Below are 23,123 nucleotides of genomic sequence, written 5' to 3' on the forward strand. Positions count from 1 at the left end.
ACCTGCTTTTTATTTACACATCTTAAAACTTTCAAGGTTACACAACGCTGGCTTGGTAAAGGACAAGTAGATTTGGGTGTAACTTTAACATGCCAGTCATGGGCTAAGCCCACTGAATCTCACTAAATGAGATTTATAGTCACAATATCGACATATAAGTTCACATGTCTATGCTATCTTATTGTATAAGAGCTTCAGTTTAGTGCAAGAGCCAGGTTGAGTCTCTCAAACTGAAATGAGGTCTCCTATAAGACACACCCTATATACAACGTGTTTTCCTAACCTTTAGACTTCTGTGTTCTAATATAGGGAAGCTATCTGTACAGAAGAGAAGATGGTATTTTGTCGAATCCATGAGTGTGATTTATTTTTTACATGCGATTAGTAACATGCTGGTGATTACTTTAAACACTAGATTACCATCAATACAAACATAATTACCATATATATATATATATATATATATATATATATATATATATATATATATATATATGGTATTATGCACAATACTGCACTGCAATTCTAGTGTGTATAACCAGTCAACAGTCAACATATACTGTATATACAATATTACAGGTGAAAATATGATTTATTTTAATTTCATTTTTTGGGACGCATTTTATCTTAACATTTTTAAATTGTTATCCCATATATGAAATGTGAAGAATATTTGTATATTGTCTTGTTTTTTATAATACTGAAAAACAAAATTATTTGCCAATGCGTTATAATTGTGGCACCACTTACATTCAAAAACAAACAGTAACTTTGAAAATATCATTTCTAACAGTTGTATATTACTTGTGGATGAGAAAAAAGACACAACATACTGAGGTTTAGATAAATTGTTTTTTTTTTTTTATTGATATTAAGAATGAAATACATCAAATGTGAGTCTTGCCTGTTGGAAGTCTAGTGTGCAGAGGTTAAATGAATGAGGAACATGTAGAGCTTAACTGGATTTAATAACATAAATGCTGTCCATGTGAAGCAATTACAGACCTACATCCCTTCATATTGAATGATTTCCTTACAAATCAAATGTAGGATAAACAAAGAGAGGTCTAGTAACCTGTTTGTGTATCAATGCTGTCCACAATGTACATGGATGGTTTGCAGGAATAGCATAAATAGAAGCTCTGAACAAATAATTGCACTGAATTGTGACAACTGAATCTAGTCAGGTCTGCGTACACAGGATTAAATACAATACACATCTGTGCCTCATTCAAGGCTTACTGATTGAGATGAGGCTGCAGTAACCTCCTGTGCCACTTGTACACATTCAACCCACTTTAAAACAGGGCATGAGTGGGTGTATTCTTATATTAAAATCTAATATTTAAATAATGCTACTATTCTGCAGAAATAAAGAAATAAATACTGGACGTGGTGTGACAATATAAGGTTTAGTAAATGTAATGCAGTCTTCATGGATATATACATTATATATATATATATATATATATATATATATATATATATATATATATATATATATATATATAATTTCATTTTTGCAGATATACAAGTGTTGGATCAAATACTCAGTATTTGGAAAAACAGTGCACTTTTACTGGGAACATCTAGAGAAAAATTGAGACAGCAAATGCATGCGCCCATGAGACAAGATCTACTTCCTTTTTGACATAACTAGAAAGCTACTGCAGCTTTTTCATTGTAATAGGCTTCATATGTTTAACGGTTATCGGTGACAAAAAAAAAACATTTTTGGTACAAAGCATCTACAAAAGCACTACTATTTAAAAAAAAATAATAAAAAATTAACAAAATAATTCATCTGTCAGTTGTGTATCAGTGCTAATTTGGACCAATTTCATATATATTTTATAAGAAAATAAATAATGCCTTTATACAGTGCCATTATTTGTATTTAAAAAAAAAAAAAAAAAAATTAAGAAGAACAAATAGGCTTGGCGGCTCATTATGCAAAATACAGCCTGACTGACAAAATAACATGGTGTCCCTGGAAACTCATTTTAAACATATTCAAGTATTTTTTTTTTCAAGCAAAAGCGTGTGAATACTACTGATACACAATGAAAAATGTTAGTTGACATTATTGCTGCATTTCCCTTTAACTTGACATTTGTGCCTTTAAAAAAAAAAAAAAGATCAAAAACAAAAGCCTAACTTGCACCAGGAATGTCACAATACCAGAATTTGACAGCTTTGTCTGAAGAACAACATTTTACGGTTACCATAGTACCACAGTTTTTGACATCTTCCAAATTGAACATGAATGAATGTTGTTTTCAAGATCTTGTTCCAGGTGTCTCCTATTCCCTTTGTTACGATGTGCCAATGGTCTTCAAGGCAAAATGCTCCAAGCAAAAACAGTTGCAAATTGATGGTGCTGTTTGTAAATCACTGCCATTATGGTGTACTGTGACATCCCTATGTTACCAGCCAAAACCAAGCTATTTATACAAAAAAAAAGAAAATGATTAAAAAAAAAGAAAATAATCACACTTTCCCTAAAACGGAAAGTTCACTTCAAGTTCTATAATTATTGAAAAAAAAAGAAAAAAGACGTGCATTTTCATATCCCTCTTCTTTGAGTCAGTTCTCAAAGATAGCACCATGACATTTTGTATAGTTACGCTTTAATCGTTCATAAAAAAATAGTGCCTTTTTTTTTCTTTAGAAAAAGAAATCGACGTAATCCGTGGCGATGTGCAACTGCAGACTTTCTTCATGATGCTGAATGTCCGTCTTTTTTGTTTGTTTGTTTGTGTGTGATTAGAAGGTGCTGGGTCAGGAATTTAGATATAAACTCCTTAAAAGTGTTGGTCTCCCTTGTATCATTACAGGTGCAAAATAACAAAAAAAAAAAGAACTAACAAAAGGAGACAGTTTTATCTCCAGAAATTGTTGTATGGAATAGTCTTTTTATGTTGGTTTGTTTTTTCCCCAACCTTTTTTTTCCATTTTAAGCTTGCCACGCTATATACCTTTTCTTTCTTTTTTTGGTTCCACCTGTACTGCCTTCTGTTCAATTGTTAACTCTCTTTTTCTAAAGATTGTGTGTGTGTGGGGGGGGGGGGGGGCAAGAAGAATGCCACAGAAAGGACGCCAATAACAAAGCTATAATCCCCTAGTCTTTTTATCTCCATTTGTGCAAACAAAATCCAAACTCATTTCTTGCTGGCGTAGTTCTCCGTCAAAGGTTTAACTGTAACAGGCTGTTTGCTTGGGAGGGTGATGAGAGGCCTGTGGAATCTTGTCTGCTCCAGGGCCTTGATTTCTTCAGCATGCCGCCGAAACTTTCTGGCTTTCAGGATAGATGGGACCCCTCGTCTCAGCCTTTGGGCAGCCTTTTTCTGCCACAATTCATATTTAGAATACTTGGCAATGATTGGCTTCTTTGAGACATCCTATAATTAAAAAATAAAACAGAATGTCATTAGTCAACCCTCAGGGCAATGGTTGAATTGCATTCCAACACTAGTTTGTGAATTGACTCTTATGTTAAAAAGCTCTCAGCATCTTGTAAGCACTGTGTAAATATATACCTTCTTAAAAGTAATAATTGCAGATAAAAACAAAATGGTTTTCTTGACTGATATAGCATGTTCCTTTCTGGAGTCTTCCAGTGTTGACCTGGGTCATTTACAGGTTTTATTATTGTCGTTAGTTCTCTGTGTTTATAGTGACTATTCAACCTTAACTTCAAGCACAGTTGAATCAAAGGAGAGACTTCATTTCCTTGACATTTAACTGAAGATAAAAGAAGTCTTCGCACATTGCATCCCTGCACCAATAAAGTAAACAGATTCCTGATTCTACTCCTGTTCCTGGTAAACAAGGCCTCAAAATTGGTCAAAAGGTCATTGGGACATGGATAGTGTTCAGATAACACTGTGGTTATAAATAGGAGATTTCAATGTTGCACAAACTGCATGCTCCTTTTTGTTTGTTGTTGAGCATGCATTTTACATTTTGTTTCATTTGCTATATAATACATAGGTCTGATGCTGGTGTGCAATTAGGAATGCTTGTGTTTAAAATATAGCCCAGGCACACAGTGTTATGACTCAACAAGACAGTTAATACTCTAATGCTTGTTTTGGGGCTTTATTTATGGTAATGACATACAATTTGAAAAGCTCACTAACTAGCCAGATGGGTAAAGGGCAGCATCAACACAGGCAAATCCTGGTCAGCACTAAAGTGAAGGGCTTGTTTTGGGGTAAATACTATATCTGATATGTTGGATGGTGTGAAAATACCTCTTTGCTTACTTTTCATATCAATCAGCATGAAAAGATCTCAGTTTACAGTGTATTTTGCAATGGCAAGCACTTTTGTGATCGCCTGTACCTGGGTTTTAATAAACAAAACCCAAAGTACAGATCTTTAAAAAGATAGCGGATTTCTGCATGCGATTTGAGATGTCAGCGTATTACTTGCACGTACCTTGTTTAATGCTAAAGGGATGACTTGGAATTGCGTGGAGGACACATCTCGCTCTGACTTGGCAGGTTTTGCACAGTACATTTCCAGAAGTCTCAGATCACAGCTACTGTAACAGCACACTTCTACAATTCCTTTTTGTGACCTTCGGATGTTTGATCTGCTTGGTGGCTTGCCTAAAGAATAAGAAGCATGTTACCAGTGCAGAAATACATTGTGAATGTGGTCAAGATTTAGCTCAGCACACATGGTTTTTATATAGTAATCAAACTGTTCAACTCTTTGGTTTGGGGACATTTCAATAAAAGAAAAATAATAAGAGCTTTTTTTGTTTTTCTTTCTACTAGCACCTTTTTAAAATTATAAATTAAGAGGTTAAACTGTAGACAAAGTAGACACATGTTTCGGCAGTTTTTATAGTTTTACCTAATATATGAAGTTTTGGGTCATTTGTGAAGTTATGATGCAACAAAAGTGTAAATACCCAAACCCAAAGTTAAAGCTATTGTAATGAATCACATAGAACCCAGCTTCTGAGCTGTGGTTTTGAAACATGTATCTTTCTGAACAAACAGACCTTCAAAAAAACTGAAACTTTCAGTTATTTTCTGTGAAACTAAAATTTGAAGGCCACTGCCTGACCTTGCCAGCTCAGCACTGATGAGGTGACGTGAAGGGGAGAAGTCCACTAAACTTGATGGCATTAACATCGGACAGCAGGTAATAGCCAAAGTAATACTAAGTCTCTGTAATGCCAGTGACTGCACGTTTTGCACACTCAGCTTTTTTCTGGGCCCATTTGACAGGTGGAGGCTGTGATGATAAATTTACATTTGTTGTTTCTCAGTGCACACAACTATTTTACTTCTAGTATCTCAGTTTTGCTTGAGAATATATAAACCACACAATAACATTTCTGAGCATGACCTCCCACAACAGCTACACTTTCTTATTTAACTCCTTCAATCTCTACCCATCGTTTAAAAGCCTTTAAAGAGCAACTGGAGATGGGTGTGTGAGATCAACCATTGTGACAGTTATCACACAGCCTTCTAGAAATGTGTCATTTATTAGCTCTACCTGAAATACAAACTGAGAAACTAAACAGGTTTACTAGCTTTAGAACAATGACTTTGTTTCATATCACAAACAAAACATCGAAGCTACCCTACTCTCCCACACACACCAAATATATAGAAAGTGGTTTACTCAAAAACGCCCAACAAAACTATTTTTAAAAATGTATTAATGATGAAAGTTTATTTTATTTATTTGTCCACACAAAGTTGTTTCAAGGAAGCCTGGGAACTGTTTTGAAGTGGAGAATGGAATGCTACTTCGGTATTACTTTCACCAAAGGAATGTAGAAGTAAACAAATAGTCCATTGTGACTCATTTAGCAGTGTGCCTTAGTTTTGTGTGTCCCTTTCATATTGAGGAGAAACTGAGTGACAAAATGTGCCCATTCATCACAATCACAGGGTCAGGGATCTTTAGCTACAGTTTACACATCGCAAGGATTTATTTGTACCTGCAGGCTACACCAGTGACTACCCCCTAAGAAGCTGGAATGCTGTCGTGTATTATTTGCTTAACTAAAGAACTAATTTACTCTCAAAAGCCAGTTTATAACATTGGAAGATAAGTGGAGCACTTACCGTGCAATAGAATAAAAGAAAGGATTGTTGCTGTACTAGTTCTAGTTCTCTGTTTTTATTGGGTGTAAACACACTATGACCCCACAATTATGAGCAGTGACATCAACAAAACCAGACAAAAAGGATGTGTTTCCCATTGTGTTCAATTCCATTCCAAGGACGCTCAATGTCCCTGAGCAACTTGACTAATGTTGACTTACATTAAATAGCAGTATTTTTTTTTAACTTACTGAAATAAAAGCCTCTGTCACCACAGACGAACTGTAGTGTGTCGACCAGTTCGCCACCACATAGCGTTTCAGCTGAAGCTATAGAATTGGCCACATCTACAATGTAGACTGTCAGGGCGATGGTGAAGACCAGTAGCTGTCTTGAGGTAGACATCTTTCTGACCTAAGAAAAGGTAAGAAATATGTTAATGCCCCCATCAAGGACACAATTTGAAGCTGCAGATGGTCGTCATGTTAATCTTGCATTTGATTAAAAGACAAAAGTAAGAAACTCATTGCCCCAATAACGATACATCTGTAGCAAATCGCTGTAGCCAATTTGACGCTATGAATTACAACACTGACTTCAGCTGTGTACAGTAAAGGCGCATGAGGCTAAATCTTGCTACTGTGTGGCAGGAAATGGTATATAGACTTGATTATAATGAGGGATATATACAGTGTTTCATTAACACCTTTGGCACAGCCAACATAATCTTTAAAACTTATTGACATTTTAAATAACTCCATAAACAAATTACAGTAAATAGTTTTTTTTTCTGCATTCTCATATTATATATATATATATATATATATATATATATATATATATATATATATATATATATATATATATAATTACACACACACACACGCAAATGGAAGGTGCTGTCCCTAGCCATATCATATTAGGTGCTGCAACAGCTTCACATCAAGCAACTTGTTCAAATTATATCACGCACTCGTTTAAAATGAAATGTAGTCGCCCCCTCGTGGACCAAATAGTAAACTCAAAGATCGCTATGTCACCAAGCAAAACAAATTACAGTGTGTGTGTGTGTGTATATACATATTTCAAAGAAAACAAGTGCTAAATAACCGATTAATATTTGACATCTCAAATGAGTTTGTAAACGTCACTGACACTAGAGACAGCAAGATTGCATAAGGATCAAGCAGTCTTTAAGTTTGTTTTTGCAAACATTTCATATTATTCTTATGCTTTAGAAAAAAAAGAAAACGTATTTCCATTGCAATGCAAGCGTAAGGACGTTCATGTAATTGAACACCACTTCAAAAATTAGACAAACAAGTAAAAGCCTGCACCAGTCAACAAAATTACATTTTTTTCTTCTTATTTTCCGTTACCTTTATGCTGTTGCTACTATTCCCAGATTCTATGCAGTTGTGGCAGTACGCTTGGTGCTTGTTATAGCTAAGATGATCTTCCATTTGTGAAGTGGTTTGTTAGATTTCGTTTGGTATTGAGGTTAACGTTGCAGGTCTCGTGTCAGGTTCCCAGTTTCTGCTGCAGATATGTTGTGTAAGGCTGCTCCACTGCTGAGGAGACAGACTAAACTTCAGAGTGTTAACAAATATATACCAAACCCCCCTCCCCGCGCTGCGCATGTGTGACGCTACTTAAAACATTAATGTGTAAATGAAGGAGGTATCAGTCAAGCGGCAGTCTTGAGCGAGGCTGTGGGCTGGAAGCTACAGGCTACAGCACTTCGGAAAACTGGAAGGTTATTAGTAACGTTTGCTTTACTCTGACGAGTTCGTGTTTTGACGTCTTAAGGTTTCATATTCATATAATAAGTGTAACTGCAGCGTCCATGAGTCTTACAATTCATTTTTATACTGTACTTGGAATTAATTGTATAAAATAATTCAAACCAATTTATATTTAAAATACATTATGTATCTGTCTGTCTAGCTGTCATTATTATTACACAACAGAAATAATTAAAATGAAAACTCATTTATGTAAGTGCATCGCAACACAACCCAAGTGCCTGGGGGTTGTTTTTGTATTTATTTTTTTTATGATGATTTAGTCTTAAAAGCAAAACCTGCCATGACCACTGTAACAGTATCCGATCTAAAAGCTGACCAGAGAGAACCTGCTGTTTTTCTCATTAACATAAACGGGTCCGCATAGGGGGTGTTAAATAAGGGGTTTTTGCCTAAGGCTAACTTCTTCAGATACTTACTGATATAACTACCCCCCCCCCCCCCCCCCCCCCCCATCCACCACACAAAAGAAACTAATGAGTTTGAGAATTTAAGCCTGCAGAAAAACAAGGGCTGGACTCTTATCTGGTAAACAACTTCTCCCCCCAGGACAGTAAAAACCTTTTTTTTGGTGCAAGAAACCCTTGCTTCAGTATATATGAAAGGTTTGATTGGAGCTATGATATGTAATACAACTCCTGTGTTTAAAATAGGAACAACTATATGGAGTTAATATATGGTTTTGCCCCAGGTTGTAATACTGTTGTCAAATAAAGGCATTGCCTACATTGCACAAACAGACTTTCAAATAACTAAAGTAGTATAGTCCCACAGTTAAATTACATTGTATGATTATATATAACTGGATGACATTTTACTACATATGAAATGGGACTATGTTGACTTCCAGTTAGTTTACATTCTATAAAGGTATTTTTGACTATAGGCCCACAAGCTTTTGTAAAATCTGAAGCCTCTTGCCATGTCACTCTTAAACTACCGCATGCAGCAGCAGGAGGTTATGAATGGCATCTTTCAAAACAAAGTATTTTGTGTTATTACCTAGCTACTTTTTTAAACTACAGAAAAAACTAAAGCTGTGATTTTTTTTTTTCAACATGTGCCTGAAAGCTAACATTTCTAAAGACGTGTTTAAACTATGGGACACTACCTTTTGATTCCTTGTGTTTTATAGTTTAGTCCAAAGCTAAAATGGTTGTTTGTGATCCTATTTGTAACAACAGTCCAAAAGACAAAAAATGCCTGACCTTCGTACTGGAAGAAGAATCAACTTAATTTAATATTGACTTTGAAATCTGGCAATGGTGTGCAATTGTGTTTGCTTGTCTGAACAGCCATCTCCTGGAGTGCTGTACACAGCTAGGTGGTCAGTTTTGATAACCGGACACATTCATTCATATATTCATTCATCAACCCTTTTGTAAAAACAGAAAATCTTAAATATTGTCCCTTTTGAAAAATTCTACTCATGCATTCAGTATGCACAGTAAGTGTTTTTATTTTTTTATTTGGTAATGTAAGTAGGCATTATAAGCCTACAGTTTTATAATAAAAGCCCATCATGTGTACTACTTTCTCTAGCAGAAAAGCCCTAAGGTACTTTTCACTAGTGATGAATCTGTTATATAGAAACAGAAAAGCTTTTGCTGTAGATTCCCACCCCAATGTTCTGATTAGTATTCATTTAGAAATGGTCACATATTTCACTAGAACAACTTTTCACAAGCACACAATTTGGCACAGTCTCTGCTTGAACGAGGCCCAGAGCTAAATGGACTGAAGTACCTCTGGAGGCTAGGGTTCAAATCTGACTCACATCGCAAGTTGAATGATTTTGGTGTTGTCAGTTTAGACCATTAGTCCACATCACAAAACCACAGTTCGGGGGAATCATCAATAGCATAGTTCAGCATTCTCTGATCCCAGAGAATGATTGGGACATAAAGGGTGAGAAAGTCTTGGATATGAGAAGGTCCATATATCTAAAACTCACAGTGCAAATATGTAAGCATTGGGGTGCTGAGAACATCCTATTTCATTTAACATTTGGAAGGGCAGCAAACAAAGCTGCACGCTAATGTATCTAAAAAAGACATTCCAGCGTCTTTTAAAGATTCACTGTTAAAGCATGTTGTACAATTATGGCAAAATACAACAGTGTAATCTTAACATATATAACATAGTGTAATCTTAACATATATATATATATATATATATATATATATATATATATATATATATATATATATATATATATATATATATATATTGCATTACATCTCTTACAGAAAGTTACAGTTACAAAATACAGTTCAGAAGGTTACACTCCTGAAGGTACAAAATACAGTTCAGAAGGTTACACTCCTGAAGGTGTTTGGGATTCTATGGAATTGTGTTGTCTTTGTAACAGGACTTCATTGGGTCCCTAACAATCCCTACAACCTGTGGCGTTCGAAGCAAGGATAGGACTGTTTAAAAACATCAGCAATGTTACTTGAATTTGCAAAATAATATAGAATGTTTTCCTAGAATCATGGATCCCTTGTCTGGGACAAACAAGCTACACTTATCCAAATGTGAGTGTTGGGAGTTATTTTTGGAGACTGAAGAGCCCCACCCCAGGACAGTTTATACCTATTTGTAATCGTCGCTAGGGGATGCTACATCTGAAAAACGCAACCATTTAACCAAGATGTTTTGATTATACTAACTGCTTACAGGAGTTTGGACCATGACTAAATCTTATATAATTCTCTTCCCTATTTTTAAGCCCTGGTTAACAAACGTGACACCTTTTGGGGTGACTCCCTTTCCCTCTATGTGTCATCTGGAACTTTCATTTAATTTTATTTGAGCTTTTTTTTTTTTTTTTTCAAATGTCACCCACAAACAGTTGGGGCCTAATCACCAGGAATGTTACCCAAGTGTGACCTGTTGCTTTCACTGAGTCATACAGTAACATGGAAATTCTGAACTAAGCTGTGCATTGTTTGAGTGGTTTCCACAGACAGACCTTTATATTTTTTGGGGTGGAAAGGCAAACAAACCTACATGGCATTTCTGAGCGTTTGTGGACCATTGGAGTCTGTCAATGCTTTAGAAGACTTCCAACTTACTTTCTGTTATGTTTGTAATTAAAATTCAAGGATAAAGTACAAAATACCTTTAAATTGCTGAAAAGTCACATTTAATTTCCATTTTGGATACGTTCCATATTTTTAAATAACAAAAAGTTAAGTAAACCATGGTGTTGGACACAGAAAGATTCATATTAATATAACACCCTTTATGTTGCCAGGTAAGGCAATCAAGATTAGTGCTAATCAGGGTAGGTGACACCAAATGCAAATGTACTAAATTTAACCCAGTGGACCATTTAAGTGCAAAGTTGCCCCTGTTTAAGACCATTGTCTCAAATAGGGGTAACTTTGCACTTCAAAAAGTGTCGCCCCTATTTCAGATCACTGTGCCAATATTTACCTGGTCAAAAACGATATTGTTGCTTTTGTCTGTCTTGCCAGTCCTGTTACTGCTCTGATGATGAGATAGGCTGATGGTGTGTTCTATAAAAGGTACTGATTCTTCTACATTCAGCAGCATTAAAATGTTCATTCTCTTTACCAGCCAAGGCCAATGAAAAATGTTATTTACAGTAAACAAGACTGAACAAGCAATCAAGAGTTGCACGATTGATATTGATGCAGCGGGCTGTATGGATAATTCCTTGTTAAAATTTTCCAGTGTACCACAGATGTGTCCTCACCAACTGTTGGTAAAGTTGATACAGTATGTGCTAAATATTACATTAGCCCAAAGGGTTAAGACAGAATTAAACATTTGGCTAAATATTAATTGAGATATCCTGCTTTAAATAATTAACACCTCATCTGTTTTTATGTATAATTGCAACCATGATCCACCCTCTTACTGTCCAGGGTATGTGAAAGTATGTAAAAATACCCCACAGCTAGTCCAACTGCCACCTTCACGATTAATATGAAACAAAATACATATTTAATTCCTGTTGACATTCTTTTTAAAACATTGGAATGTAGAATTGTGGCTGGGGAAGGAAAATCAACTATGGATAGTTGACCCCACCCCGCTTTAGTGACCCCTACTGGCCAGTCACCCAAGGAGGCCATACAGAGACTAAAAACTGGACCTTATCATCGATCTTTCATCTGCGTGTAGCGAGCAGTGTTGACTGATGCACTGCTATTACAGATATTACAGATGAGATGAGGCTAAAAGCTCTGTAACCATGAATGCAAGAACTGGTGTCAGTGAATATACTTGTTTGTGTATTTTTTCAGGTTTAGCTTATTGTCCCATATAACTTGTGTATCAAATCATTGTGACGGGCTAACAACATGTTGCAATTTTATGGAGCACAGAAAGTAATTTACAGTACTTTAATTATCACACTGAAACAAATTACAAATAAGTGGCTATTAAAACAGGGATTTTAGGCACAATATACATTTATTGTTTTGTTTCATCTAGACAGCATTTAGTTGCCAAAACTCTCAGCATGGAAAGAAAAAAGTATTTTTCTTCCAACTACTTAGTATATCTCAGGGTTCTGGTAACAATGACTAATAAGTATGTAACTAGAATGGCTTTCATTACAGCAAGAGCAGGTTTTGTGTTACAGAACTGTATTAAAGTTGTGCTGATCTAGACTAGGTTTTCCTAAAGGAATAGATGATAATAACATTTGCAACCTATAAAGCATGACATGTAATCTCATAGCTAATGGAAATAATATACATGTTCAGAAAGTATGACCTGTTTAGGAGGAAAATTTAATCTTGTTAACTTTAAGTTAAACTTATTAACAATTTATACCAGTTCTTATAAACTCAGAACTCTAATTTTTAGGGTAAAACAATGGGGACCCCTATGTACTGACTGTGTCCTGTCTGTCTGTCACACTCTATACTCTGAACCAGGTAATTGTTTGTTTGTTTGTTTGTTTTGGAATTGGAATTGTTGTTTTTTCTTTTCAGAAAAAAGTGGTCTATAACTTTGAGAATGTAGCCCATTTTTTGATGCTTTTTTGTGAATTTGCAGATAACATTGATGATTCAAATATGGACTGGATGATGTGTGCAAGTTTGTGTCCTTGCTATGGAAAGTTGCAGGTCTTCCCTGGGGATTCCACAGGGAACGTCACATTGGCGTGGGTATTCCTGCGGGTTAGGGAGACAAAAATCGCAGTGATCAAGTGATTTGTTTTACGGGCAATACACTGCTGTGCACGAGTGGATAATTACTAATATAAAGACACTATTGCTAATTTAACCTTCATTACATGTGTAAACAACTAGAACTGAAGAGCAGCTCCTGAGCTGATAGTCAGTCAAAAATAACAATTAAGAACCAAACATCATAAAAATGATCTATAAACAGGCATCCTACAGTAGCATCATTTTATGTCCTCTGGGGGTTAGTTGGGGTCCAAATGTAATGTGAATGGCATTCATTTAATTTAACATGAACAAGTACTTGAAATCAAGTGTAATCAGAACACTGTGTTTAGGCAATCATTTCTTTCAGTGTTAGATACATTTTAAAAATGTGTGACAGACAGACATCCCCAGCAGGGGATAATAAGGGATAGTGAGGGAGTAAAAATGACAGCAAAGAAAACAGGCTGAGATTAGCTATAACTTTAGCAATACACTTCATGACACTTCAACTATCTATTATTATATTATTATTATTATTATTTATTTCTTAGCAGACGCCCTTATCCAGGGCGACTTAATAACTTAAGTTATTAAAACCATTCATCATCTACTGCCACAGATATCCCTTTGAGGCCTCGGTTCAAATCCAACTCTGGTCACAAAGGGACATAGTATACTGAAATGTTTGTCTGCTTGACGTGAGAATAGCCTGGTATACAACAAATTTGTATTCTTGTGTTGGGGAATGCTTCTAGTAAGTGACAGTATTAGACCACCGGGACAGATGGCATGATTTCATCATTACTGACTCTGAATCTCTACTAATTTTGCATAATGAATAAACCTGTAATATACAGTTGTAGTCAAAAGTTTACATACCCCAGTAGAAATTTATAATTTCAAGAAATTTCTCAAAGCAAGTAATTATAGGAAAAATCTTTTGTAGCAAAAGTTTTGCTTTTGTGGATGAGGCAAAAAAAGTTACAAGAAATAGGTGTCTACAATTTATTTCAGTGATTTTTTTTTGTGCAAAACTCCAAAAATGCTAATTCAAAAGTATTCATACCCTGACAAGGAAAATGAGATTAATATCTAGTTGAGACACCTTTAGCAATAATAACCTCTTTTAAACAATTGCAAAACCTTGATTTTATTCTTCTTTAACATTCTGAAGTAGATTTTGATGTGTGCTTTGTTATCGTGTTGGAAAGTCCAGTTGCGCTTTAAACAAAGTTTTGTAGTGGAGGGTTTCAGATGATTGGCCAATATCTTTTGGTATGCTATGGAATCCATTTTACCATGTATTGGAACTAAATTTCCTGTGTCATTAGAGGAAAAACAGGCCCATCGGAAGATATTACCACCTTCATGCTTTACAGTAGGTATGGTGTTCTTTGTATGCCTCACCAGAATTTCTCCAAATGTAACGACTATCAGCGTGACCAAATAGCTCAATTTTTGTTTAATCACTCCACAAAACCTTTGACCAGAACTCATATCCATCATTCAAATGCCATTTGGCAAACTTTAAGTGATTTGTCCTTGTGATGTTTTCCTAAGAGTGGCTTTTTCCTTGGCCTGCAACCATTGAGACCTTCACCATGCAATACTCGACCTATGGTTGAAAAGGAAACCCCAGTCCCACTTGCAGCCAATTCACTTTGAATATTTTTGGCAGTCAATCTTGGATTGTTATCAACCTTCATTTTTCTCCATAACATCAAAGTCTGCGTTTTTGGAGTGGAGATATTGCTGAAGTGTTTTATTATTATTATTATTATTATTATTATTATTATTATTATTATTATTATTATTATTATTAGTAAAACTTGTGTGATTTGTTGAAGCTGAAATCTGAGGAAAAAGCTCTTCCACCATATTGTTTGAGCACATCAGAGCCGTTGCTATGGTGGCGGTGGTGATGGTTAGCTGGACCGCAAGCATGCAGAACTGCTCAACCAAGCCATTGCTCTACGGGTAAAGGGGGGTGTCACAAAGACGGCCGGAGTGGGTGGCGTCAGACCAGAAGCAGGAAATAAACAGACAGAGAGATGTGGAGTTTGGTGAAGCTGAGCGCGTGATCGCGCTCAGCATTTAATAATTACACAGAACAGAAAATAAAAAGTTTGAAACAGAAACACAAAACAGGACACGGCACTGGTAGCCAAAATGAAGAGACAAACAAAAAAACGAACACACACTAACAAACGGTGCACGGAGACAAACAAACACGGTGAGTACTAAACGCTTATTATTTTCCTAAATTTTACGTGCTCCTTCTCTCTCACCCGTTCTCCACTCTCGAACACCCAACCTCGAGTGAATGCTACGTGTCTCTATATATACTGTTGTGCTGGGATTCAATTACTAATTAATTATTCACTTGAATCCCAGCACGTGAATTAATTCTGTGCAACCCCGTGCTCACATATTACATTTAACCAGCACGTGAAGTGATTTGTGCTCTCCTCGTGCCTAAATACAAATCTACACTTTTTAAATACACGTGAAACACAGACCCGTTTATATCCCGTGTACCAATGACTATACACCAACATTAACACACGCACGCAACATACAACATATAATATGCACACAGGGGCAGGGCACATTGCCACAGGGGGTCACTCGTTTTGCAGATGCCCAGCCATCGTCACATCCCTGCGAACACCCTTGATTCGAAGTTCCGCCCCTGATCACTGTGGAGCTCCTGAGGGACCTCAAATCGGCTGTAGAACTGCTCCAGCAGTGCTTAAGCTACCGTCTCCGCCTCCTGGTCGGGGAGCGCATAGGCTTCAGGCCACTTTGTAAAGTTGTCAAGGGCTACCAGGACGTATCGGTTCCCCTTGTCTGAGTGGGGGAATGGGCCCAAGATGTCGTACCCAAGCCTCTCCATGGGTCCGCCAATGGGAAACTGCTGGAGGGGGGCGTGTGACCAATCTGAGGGTCCTTTGCTGGCGGTGCAGTAGTACTCCACATCTCGCCTGCACTGTCCCCCGTGCAGGGTTTTAGTGACCCCAAATTGGGGGCTGCCATGGTGGGCCTTTAGCACGTTCTCCCTCATTGCTTGAGGGGCCACCACCTGCCATCTCACCTTTCCTGTAGCTGTCTCTTTCCATTGGCGACGGGACTGGACCCCAGTGCAAATGTCCTGTCCAGCCTCCTGCGACCACAGGCCCTTCGTCGCTGGGGACTGCAGTGCCACTCCTCCCCAGGGAGGTGCTGATCCACCAGCCACTGTAGGACGGGCCGAAGATCAGGATCCTCTCCATGCTGTCGCCTCCATTCTTTGGCCCAGACCGTGGTCATCTCCCAGCAATACTGTATGTTTACAGAGTTTCTATTCTTTAGTGCCAGCTATTGTGTACCATATTTACATCCTGATAATCCAGCAAAGTGGTGGTTCAGGCAGAAAAATTGTAAGGCGCCTCCAATACCCAGAACATTCGTCAGTGAAATGGCTAGTATCTTATTCGTCATCTGATAAACAACAATGATCAGCTAGAAAGCCAACTCCATCCACTTTAGTCATGCACCCCACGTTTGGAGGTGGGGTAAGATGCCAGTCTCAAATGACAGAAGCAATGTGAGAAAAAGTGTAAATAAAACTAGTCACTGCATTCACTGAAGACAGGCGATTCTTATGTAAAAATGAAATACAGGTATGTACATTAACATTACACTGCATTTAAAAATAACTTGCACTGTTTACTTACTGTATTTGTTTTTAAGCTGCCTTGTAAGAAAATAACTCTAATTGAAGTACCACATATATTATGTGGCTTATATAATTAAACCTATAAACTATTTATAGGATGTGTGAATCACACCTATATTCCGCGTGTTGATATGGACTTTACTGTACACTTAAAGTCTGGCACTACTTTGTTATGGAAAATGAAGAGCATTGACCGGTCGACAGTTGTTGTTTTTTTTTTTTCAAATATTTTCATTTCTTTGACAAATTGAAACTGATAACAGCACCATCATCACCACCACTGCTTCTTATTTAAAGTATAAACCAGTGTTTCAGGTTACAAAAAAACAAAACATTCAATACCATCTACAGGAAGAGTTAGGAACTACAGTTTGGCAATGTCCCTCAAAACAGGCTCACATCTTGGCTGTACGTCTAAACAACGTGCTATAAAAATGAAACGGTGTGGCAATTGAAATATATCTTGAAATATAAGAACATAAGAAAAGTTGCGAATGAGAGAAGGCTGTTTAGCCCATCAATTCTCTTTCTAAGTGTCGCGACTCAGTTTTTAACTGGTCTCTGTACTGCTCTTGAAATGAGTACAGTTTTTTCAAACTTCAATCTTCTTTGTTCTAAGCTAAATATATTCCCCCAGAAAACTTATGCCTCTCAATTTTCTTTAATATTTTCTTTAGTTGTATCCTGTTTCCTGTGTTAGTTTTTTTTCTAAAAGGCATCAAGTAAGAAATAGCTTAGGTGCACATAGGAACCCTACAATTACAAGTGTTTGTTTTTTTTATATTTAGAAATACTAACGGAAACTTACATTTAGTGACAAGCGTTTAGACTAGAAGTCTGGGAAACCTGCTGCAACAAGGAGGAAGAAAAGAAACAGGACGGCAGAGGGGGGCTGTCACAATAAATAAATAGTATGTTGTTTCTGATTGGCTGTCAGATCACCTAGTTACCCTCTAGAAATAGTCATGTACCATTTTTAATACAGTCATACTTTTCTCAGTTTGACACAGTTCAGTCCACAATGCAACAGTTTCTGCTGAAATAACAGTAAATAACGCTGAGCTTTATAACATGGCAACAAGTGTCCTCCTGTTTGTTTTAATAATCATGTCAAGGTTATCCATAAATTCAAACCACTTGCATAGGTATAGATCCTTGGACATATCAATGTTAAAGCATGAGTGTCAAAAATACTTTGGCATTGAAATAATCATTTTTTAATGGTTGCTATGTATTAATCAAATATTAATAGAAATTAAACATTATACAATAAAACTGATTATTAACTTTCACAAATGTCTTCATAATCTCGTAATCTGTTTTGGGGTGCCATAGTTGCCCCTACCTTTAGTAGCCGTCAGCCAGTAGGCAACAGAACTGGGTTTGAAAGTTGTTTGTGTTGAATCATTTCCTTTTCAGAAAAATGAATTCAAGCTGTAGAAATAAACAAAGTAAATATTTTTTTTTTGTTTTCTTTCAAATATGCCCTTAAACCAAGTCACGGAGCCATGTGCCAGTATTTGACAATACCTTGCAGTGGCTTAACTGTGTATTGTAGTGCTGAGCCTTACACAAACACCATTTAGATCAGTCAATAACGAAAGTAGAGTGGTTAAAAGTGTGGCTGCTGTCATTAGTTGGGGGGACAAGGTGCTAGTCAGCAAGATTCACAACCTTAGAGACTTCATGAACAAAGTGCAAACTTCTAAACTGTTGTCTGCTGTGTTATTATTGCACTAGAGTTGATCTTTCCATTTACACCTGTAGACAAGGGACTTGTTTCACACACGCGAGATGGAGGAGGCTGGGGTTTATCTTGTGCCTTGCACCTGTGGGAAACCTACATTAGGTATGTTTGTGATCAGATCAAGTTTCAAAGAGCGAAAGCTTATTGTCAAAAGAACTTCACAGGGGGTGGGCGGCTTAATGAATTGATTCTTTGATGCCTTTCATCTTTAGATCATCAGTTTAGTTCTGAGTATGCATATAAAGGGGTGCATTCACCAACTATGAACCACACAACTGCCTGCTCATCCTTGCCAAATGCTCTTTACATGGCAATACCCTACAGCAGCACCACAAGTAATTTCATAATAGGTAACAACATTACTCCTATAGTGTTGTCTTCGAAATATCTGCTGGATCAGAGAACAGTTATAATATTGAAAAACACCTGTTAGTTTTACAAACTAGAACCAACTAGTATAATTCAAGGTCTCTTAAACACACACATTGTTTCTACCTTTTACCATTAACGTGGTTCCTCCTTTTATTACAGACTGGAATCTTTCATTTACTGTGGCACTGAAACGTTTAAGGAGACACCACTAACAAGTGTACCTGAAGTAAAAAGCAGAACATTCCAAAACCACCACTCAGAGAAGTATTAAATATGAAATGACTGTGAATCTCTTTAGAGAAGGAGAAGATGAGTGTGGTGCCACAGCCACCCACACATCCACCCCCTGGAAAAAGCTCCCTCCCTGGTGTAGTGCTGAGGCACACACTGGCTAACCATTTTAAGAGAAGCCTGCACTGTGGTTACCAGGGCTATTCCTGCTCGGTATATAAGCAGTCTCCAATGTTGTCACTCTTGAAAATAACTCATTTCAAAAGAGAAAATATACCTGACCTCATAACCTAGAAACTGAGATCCCTGTTGTGTGTTTAATGAGACTCACATCTGGAATTACCTATTGTTTCCCTAGAATACACTAATAGGGCTGGAAAACCTGAGGTTTGTGTGTGCGTGTGTGTGTGTGCATGCGTGTGCGTGTGTGCATGCGTGTGCGTGTGCGTGTGCGTGTGTGTGTGTGTGTGTGTGTGTGCGCATGTGTGTGTGTGTGTGTTTTAAAGCATGACATCAAATTACTCCCTTGGTATATGGTGTAGGACAGGCTTCCACAGCAATGGACCCAGGCTTTTTTTTTATTCCTAATGGAAACATCGCAAAAACACTGAATAAAAAAGGTGTTGCTGTAGTAACGCTACGACACACGCTTATACAAACACAGCATTGGTCAGAGAGTGGGATAGCCGGGGAAAATAGGGGAGCGTTTTTTAGGGGATCCTAGCAAACTCTAAACTAGAGGTAGGCAAATTGGAAAAAGCGGCGACCCATTCCTGGTTTGAGAGGTATAATCAATGACTTTGGTGAATTTGGTTACATTTTATGCAACACAATACAATACAAGTTACATTTCTATAGTGCCTTACACCCCAAGGATCCCAAAGTGCTTCACACACACACACAAAAAAAAAACATTATATGAAAAACAGTCTAATGCAATATTTTATAAAATTGAAATTAAAAAATCAACAAAAAATGATAGATAAAAAGCTAGTTTGTGAAAATAGAATGAAAAAAGTCTAATACAAAAATGTAATACAATTGGAATTAAAAAATATAATTCCCAGTTAACTTGTAAAATTAGAAAAACTAAGATTAAAAGCTTATTTAAAAAGTTAATAAACGCACTTTTATAAAATGGCTTTCTTATCTTAGTGGGTTTTAATTTAACTTTAAAATGCTGCTTTTGTATTATTATTGTGTATACTGTTATTTAAATCTGCTATTTAAATGTGTGGCATGCTATACAAATGTATTGTGGTTTGTTCTTTTTTTCTGCTGTGTACAGTGCTTGTGATTTTTTGTATAAGTTTTATAATAGTTTTGTAATATTGTTCACATTCATAAAACTGTTAAGCATACTAAAATTATTGTTCAGTTTAAGGTATTTTTGTGTCCTTTTAAGAATTAATAAAAGGTCGCCATCTGGTGAAATATGGTGGTATTGTAAGCATGCTTTCTTAGGTTTTCTGAACACATTTGTTTACTTGATAAGGCCTATCCTCTACAGCCTTCAGTACTTCATTGGGGTCTTCCTCTGTCACTGTGAACTAAACCGGTAAGAGTTTATGATTATCATCTGACAGCTCAACTGTAGCCAAGGAAAAAACTGTATGTAAAAAGGGAATCTCCTGTTTCCAAATGGTGTTTTGCTATATTGATAACATTTAACAGGAAATAGCCAGAGCTGGTATTTTTGAACTATGGGAAGATAACATATCAAACTTCTAAAGGAGTGATAACCAAGCACACCAACATTAGCACACATTTTGGTATTTCTCTTTGCCATTTGCATATTTTCACCAGGTTCTCTCCCTTTCTTATCCACTGCTGACTCAACATGCACATTGCCTTTCTTTCTTGTAAAGCCTAAAAATGACATTGTCCCCTTTTTAAAGTACAGGGTGCAAACAAAATAATCCCAGTATCCCTAATGTATATTGCCATCATTTTTGAAGGTTTCAGATTTTCCTATATGAAAAATGCACACATTTTGGTGAATTTGATATGTTGGTGATAGTTTTTGAAGCTGTTAGACAAGAATGTTCATTGAATGCTCCACATACTTCAGTGCTGTACTTCCTGAATGACAAATATTTCGAATGTTCAGGGTTTTTTTTTTTTCTGGAGAAAATGATATTTAAAAAAATGTGTTAGATGTGTTACAAAACATTGGGAATTGTTTTTTGTACAAGGACTCGTGCTGGGTGTATTCAGCGTGGAAAAGAGGGTGATACATTCGCCATTTGTATTGTTTACAAATGCTATAAAAACACCTTTAAAAATCAAATACACATTTGACATACACATGTGTGCCTCTTTTACACAGGAATTGTCCCTACCAATAATTTTGATAAATCTGAAACGTATTTTGTCATGTTATTTTATCCGCTCCATAAAGGGTTAACTCTCTCAAGATCCCCTCGTTGCTCCTCCCTCCTCCAAAAAAAAAACAAAAAAAAACGCTAATTTGATTGGCTTAGGCCCTAGGTTCTCAACCGGGCGGTGAACGTTTGAATAATAACGTACTAGTAATAATAACAGTGACGTGACAAACGATACTCCCGATTTCGCCCTTTGAGTGCAGCGAGTTATTAAAGCGAGAAAAAGAGATAGCTTTAAAAAGAATGGCACCCTGGGTTTGGTGGGGTTTTGGGGTGTAATCAGCAGACAAGAAAACTACAAATTCCATAATGCATCACTGTAACACGGACTCAGTGCGCGGCTGACGTCAGGGACCAAGCAGAGTGTTCTGTTTTCATTGAGGCGCGAAAGTGCACAAGGACTCGGGAGTGAAAGGTGATTCTCCGGGTTTAAAATAAGGAACATTCTAGTCAATCTTAAACGGTGTATATTGTGCCACATTTTTCACATTTATTTAAAAAAATAAGAACAAATATAATCAGTTAAATTCAATATTTATTTTGTGTTTGTTGGTTAATGCGTTGTCACATTATTTCAATCCTCCTCCTTCCTCCCTTTGTAACTAACTTTCTCCTTGCTTGATATTTTTGTATTGTGTGTGTAAAAAGCGAACACGAACATATATTTGATTGAATGGACAGTGTGACTATCCAGGCAGCTAAATAAACGCTATATATATATAAAAATATATATTAAAAAGTCAAATTAAACGGGGGGGGGGGGGGGGGGGGAGAGAGATATAAAAATAAATTTCAGTGGGGCATGAGTAAAAAAAGGTTGAGACCCGCTGGCTTAGGCTGGACTCTGGAAAGACGCTCATCTGAAGCTGCCGCTTTCCGGTCAGTCTGATATGAGTGTGAGCCACTGACTGAATGAAAGCCAGGTAGCTGCTGCTAACCCCACGTCCTTGGTGGCTAGCTAGCTTGTTTCACAGATAATCATTATGTGTGTGTGTGTGAGAGAGAGAGAGAGAGAGAGTGAGTGTGTGTGAGCATGTTTTGATATCGTCAACCAACTAACGTTAGCTAATCACTTCAATTTGTCTTTAGGTGACTAAAGCATAATGGCAGCCAAAAAAATAAAGATGGACATAAGGAAGTTTTTTTTACAAAAAGTCAAAGTGTAAGTAGGAAGATGTTGTTAAAGTAATAAACACAATTGATAATGATTTTCATAGCAAATGAAAAAATAATTTACTAATGAAGTTAGTCGTACTTTCTCTCTAAACAGCATGCATCAATTTATCATTTTATCAGGTGAATGAAGCAGTGCAACCTGGTAAAAGCAGTACAGAGGCAGGTAGAGCAACAGGGTCGCAGGTGAGGTCTGTAATGGCTTATTGATTATAACAGTGAAAGTGTTAGACTCAGTTTTGAGATATATTATTGTTTGAGGCACATTGTGATATGATAGTAGGCTAATGCTGTATAGTAATACTCAGCAAATAAAGTTAGCATAGCCATATATTTTCTCTCTATATGACATACATCAATTTATTATTATATCAGGTGAATGAAGCAATGCACCCAGGTACGAGCTGCAGCACAGACACAGGAGAGGCAGGCAGAGCACGTGAGCGTGCATGTGCTCATG

The 23,123-nt window shown here is 36.8% G+C and overlaps 1 protein-coding gene across 1 annotated transcript; it reads right to left on the reverse strand.

The window, feature by feature from the left end:
- Nucleotides 1-949: 949 nt before the first annotated feature.
- LOC117431928 (insulin-like growth factor II) lies at nucleotides 950-7,717 on the reverse strand. Its single transcript, XM_034053210.3, has 4 exons — nucleotides 7,457-7,717; nucleotides 6,329-6,491; nucleotides 4,444-4,616; nucleotides 950-3,401 (listed from the first exon to the last, which is right to left on the reverse strand). The coding sequence occupies exons 1-4, from the start codon at nucleotides 7,538-7,540 to the stop codon at nucleotides 3,162-3,164; spliced, it is 660 nt and encodes a 219-aa protein (XP_033909101.1). The 5' UTR covers nucleotides 7,541-7,717; the 3' UTR covers nucleotides 950-3,161.
- Nucleotides 7,718-23,123: the final 15,406 nt, after the last annotated feature.

Source organism: Acipenser ruthenus, chromosome 27, assembly GCF_902713425.1.
Source record: "Acipenser ruthenus chromosome 27, fAciRut3.2 maternal haplotype, whole genome shotgun sequence".
In the NCBI taxonomy this organism is placed as follows: Eukaryota; Metazoa; Chordata; class Actinopteri; order Acipenseriformes; family Acipenseridae; genus Acipenser; species Acipenser ruthenus.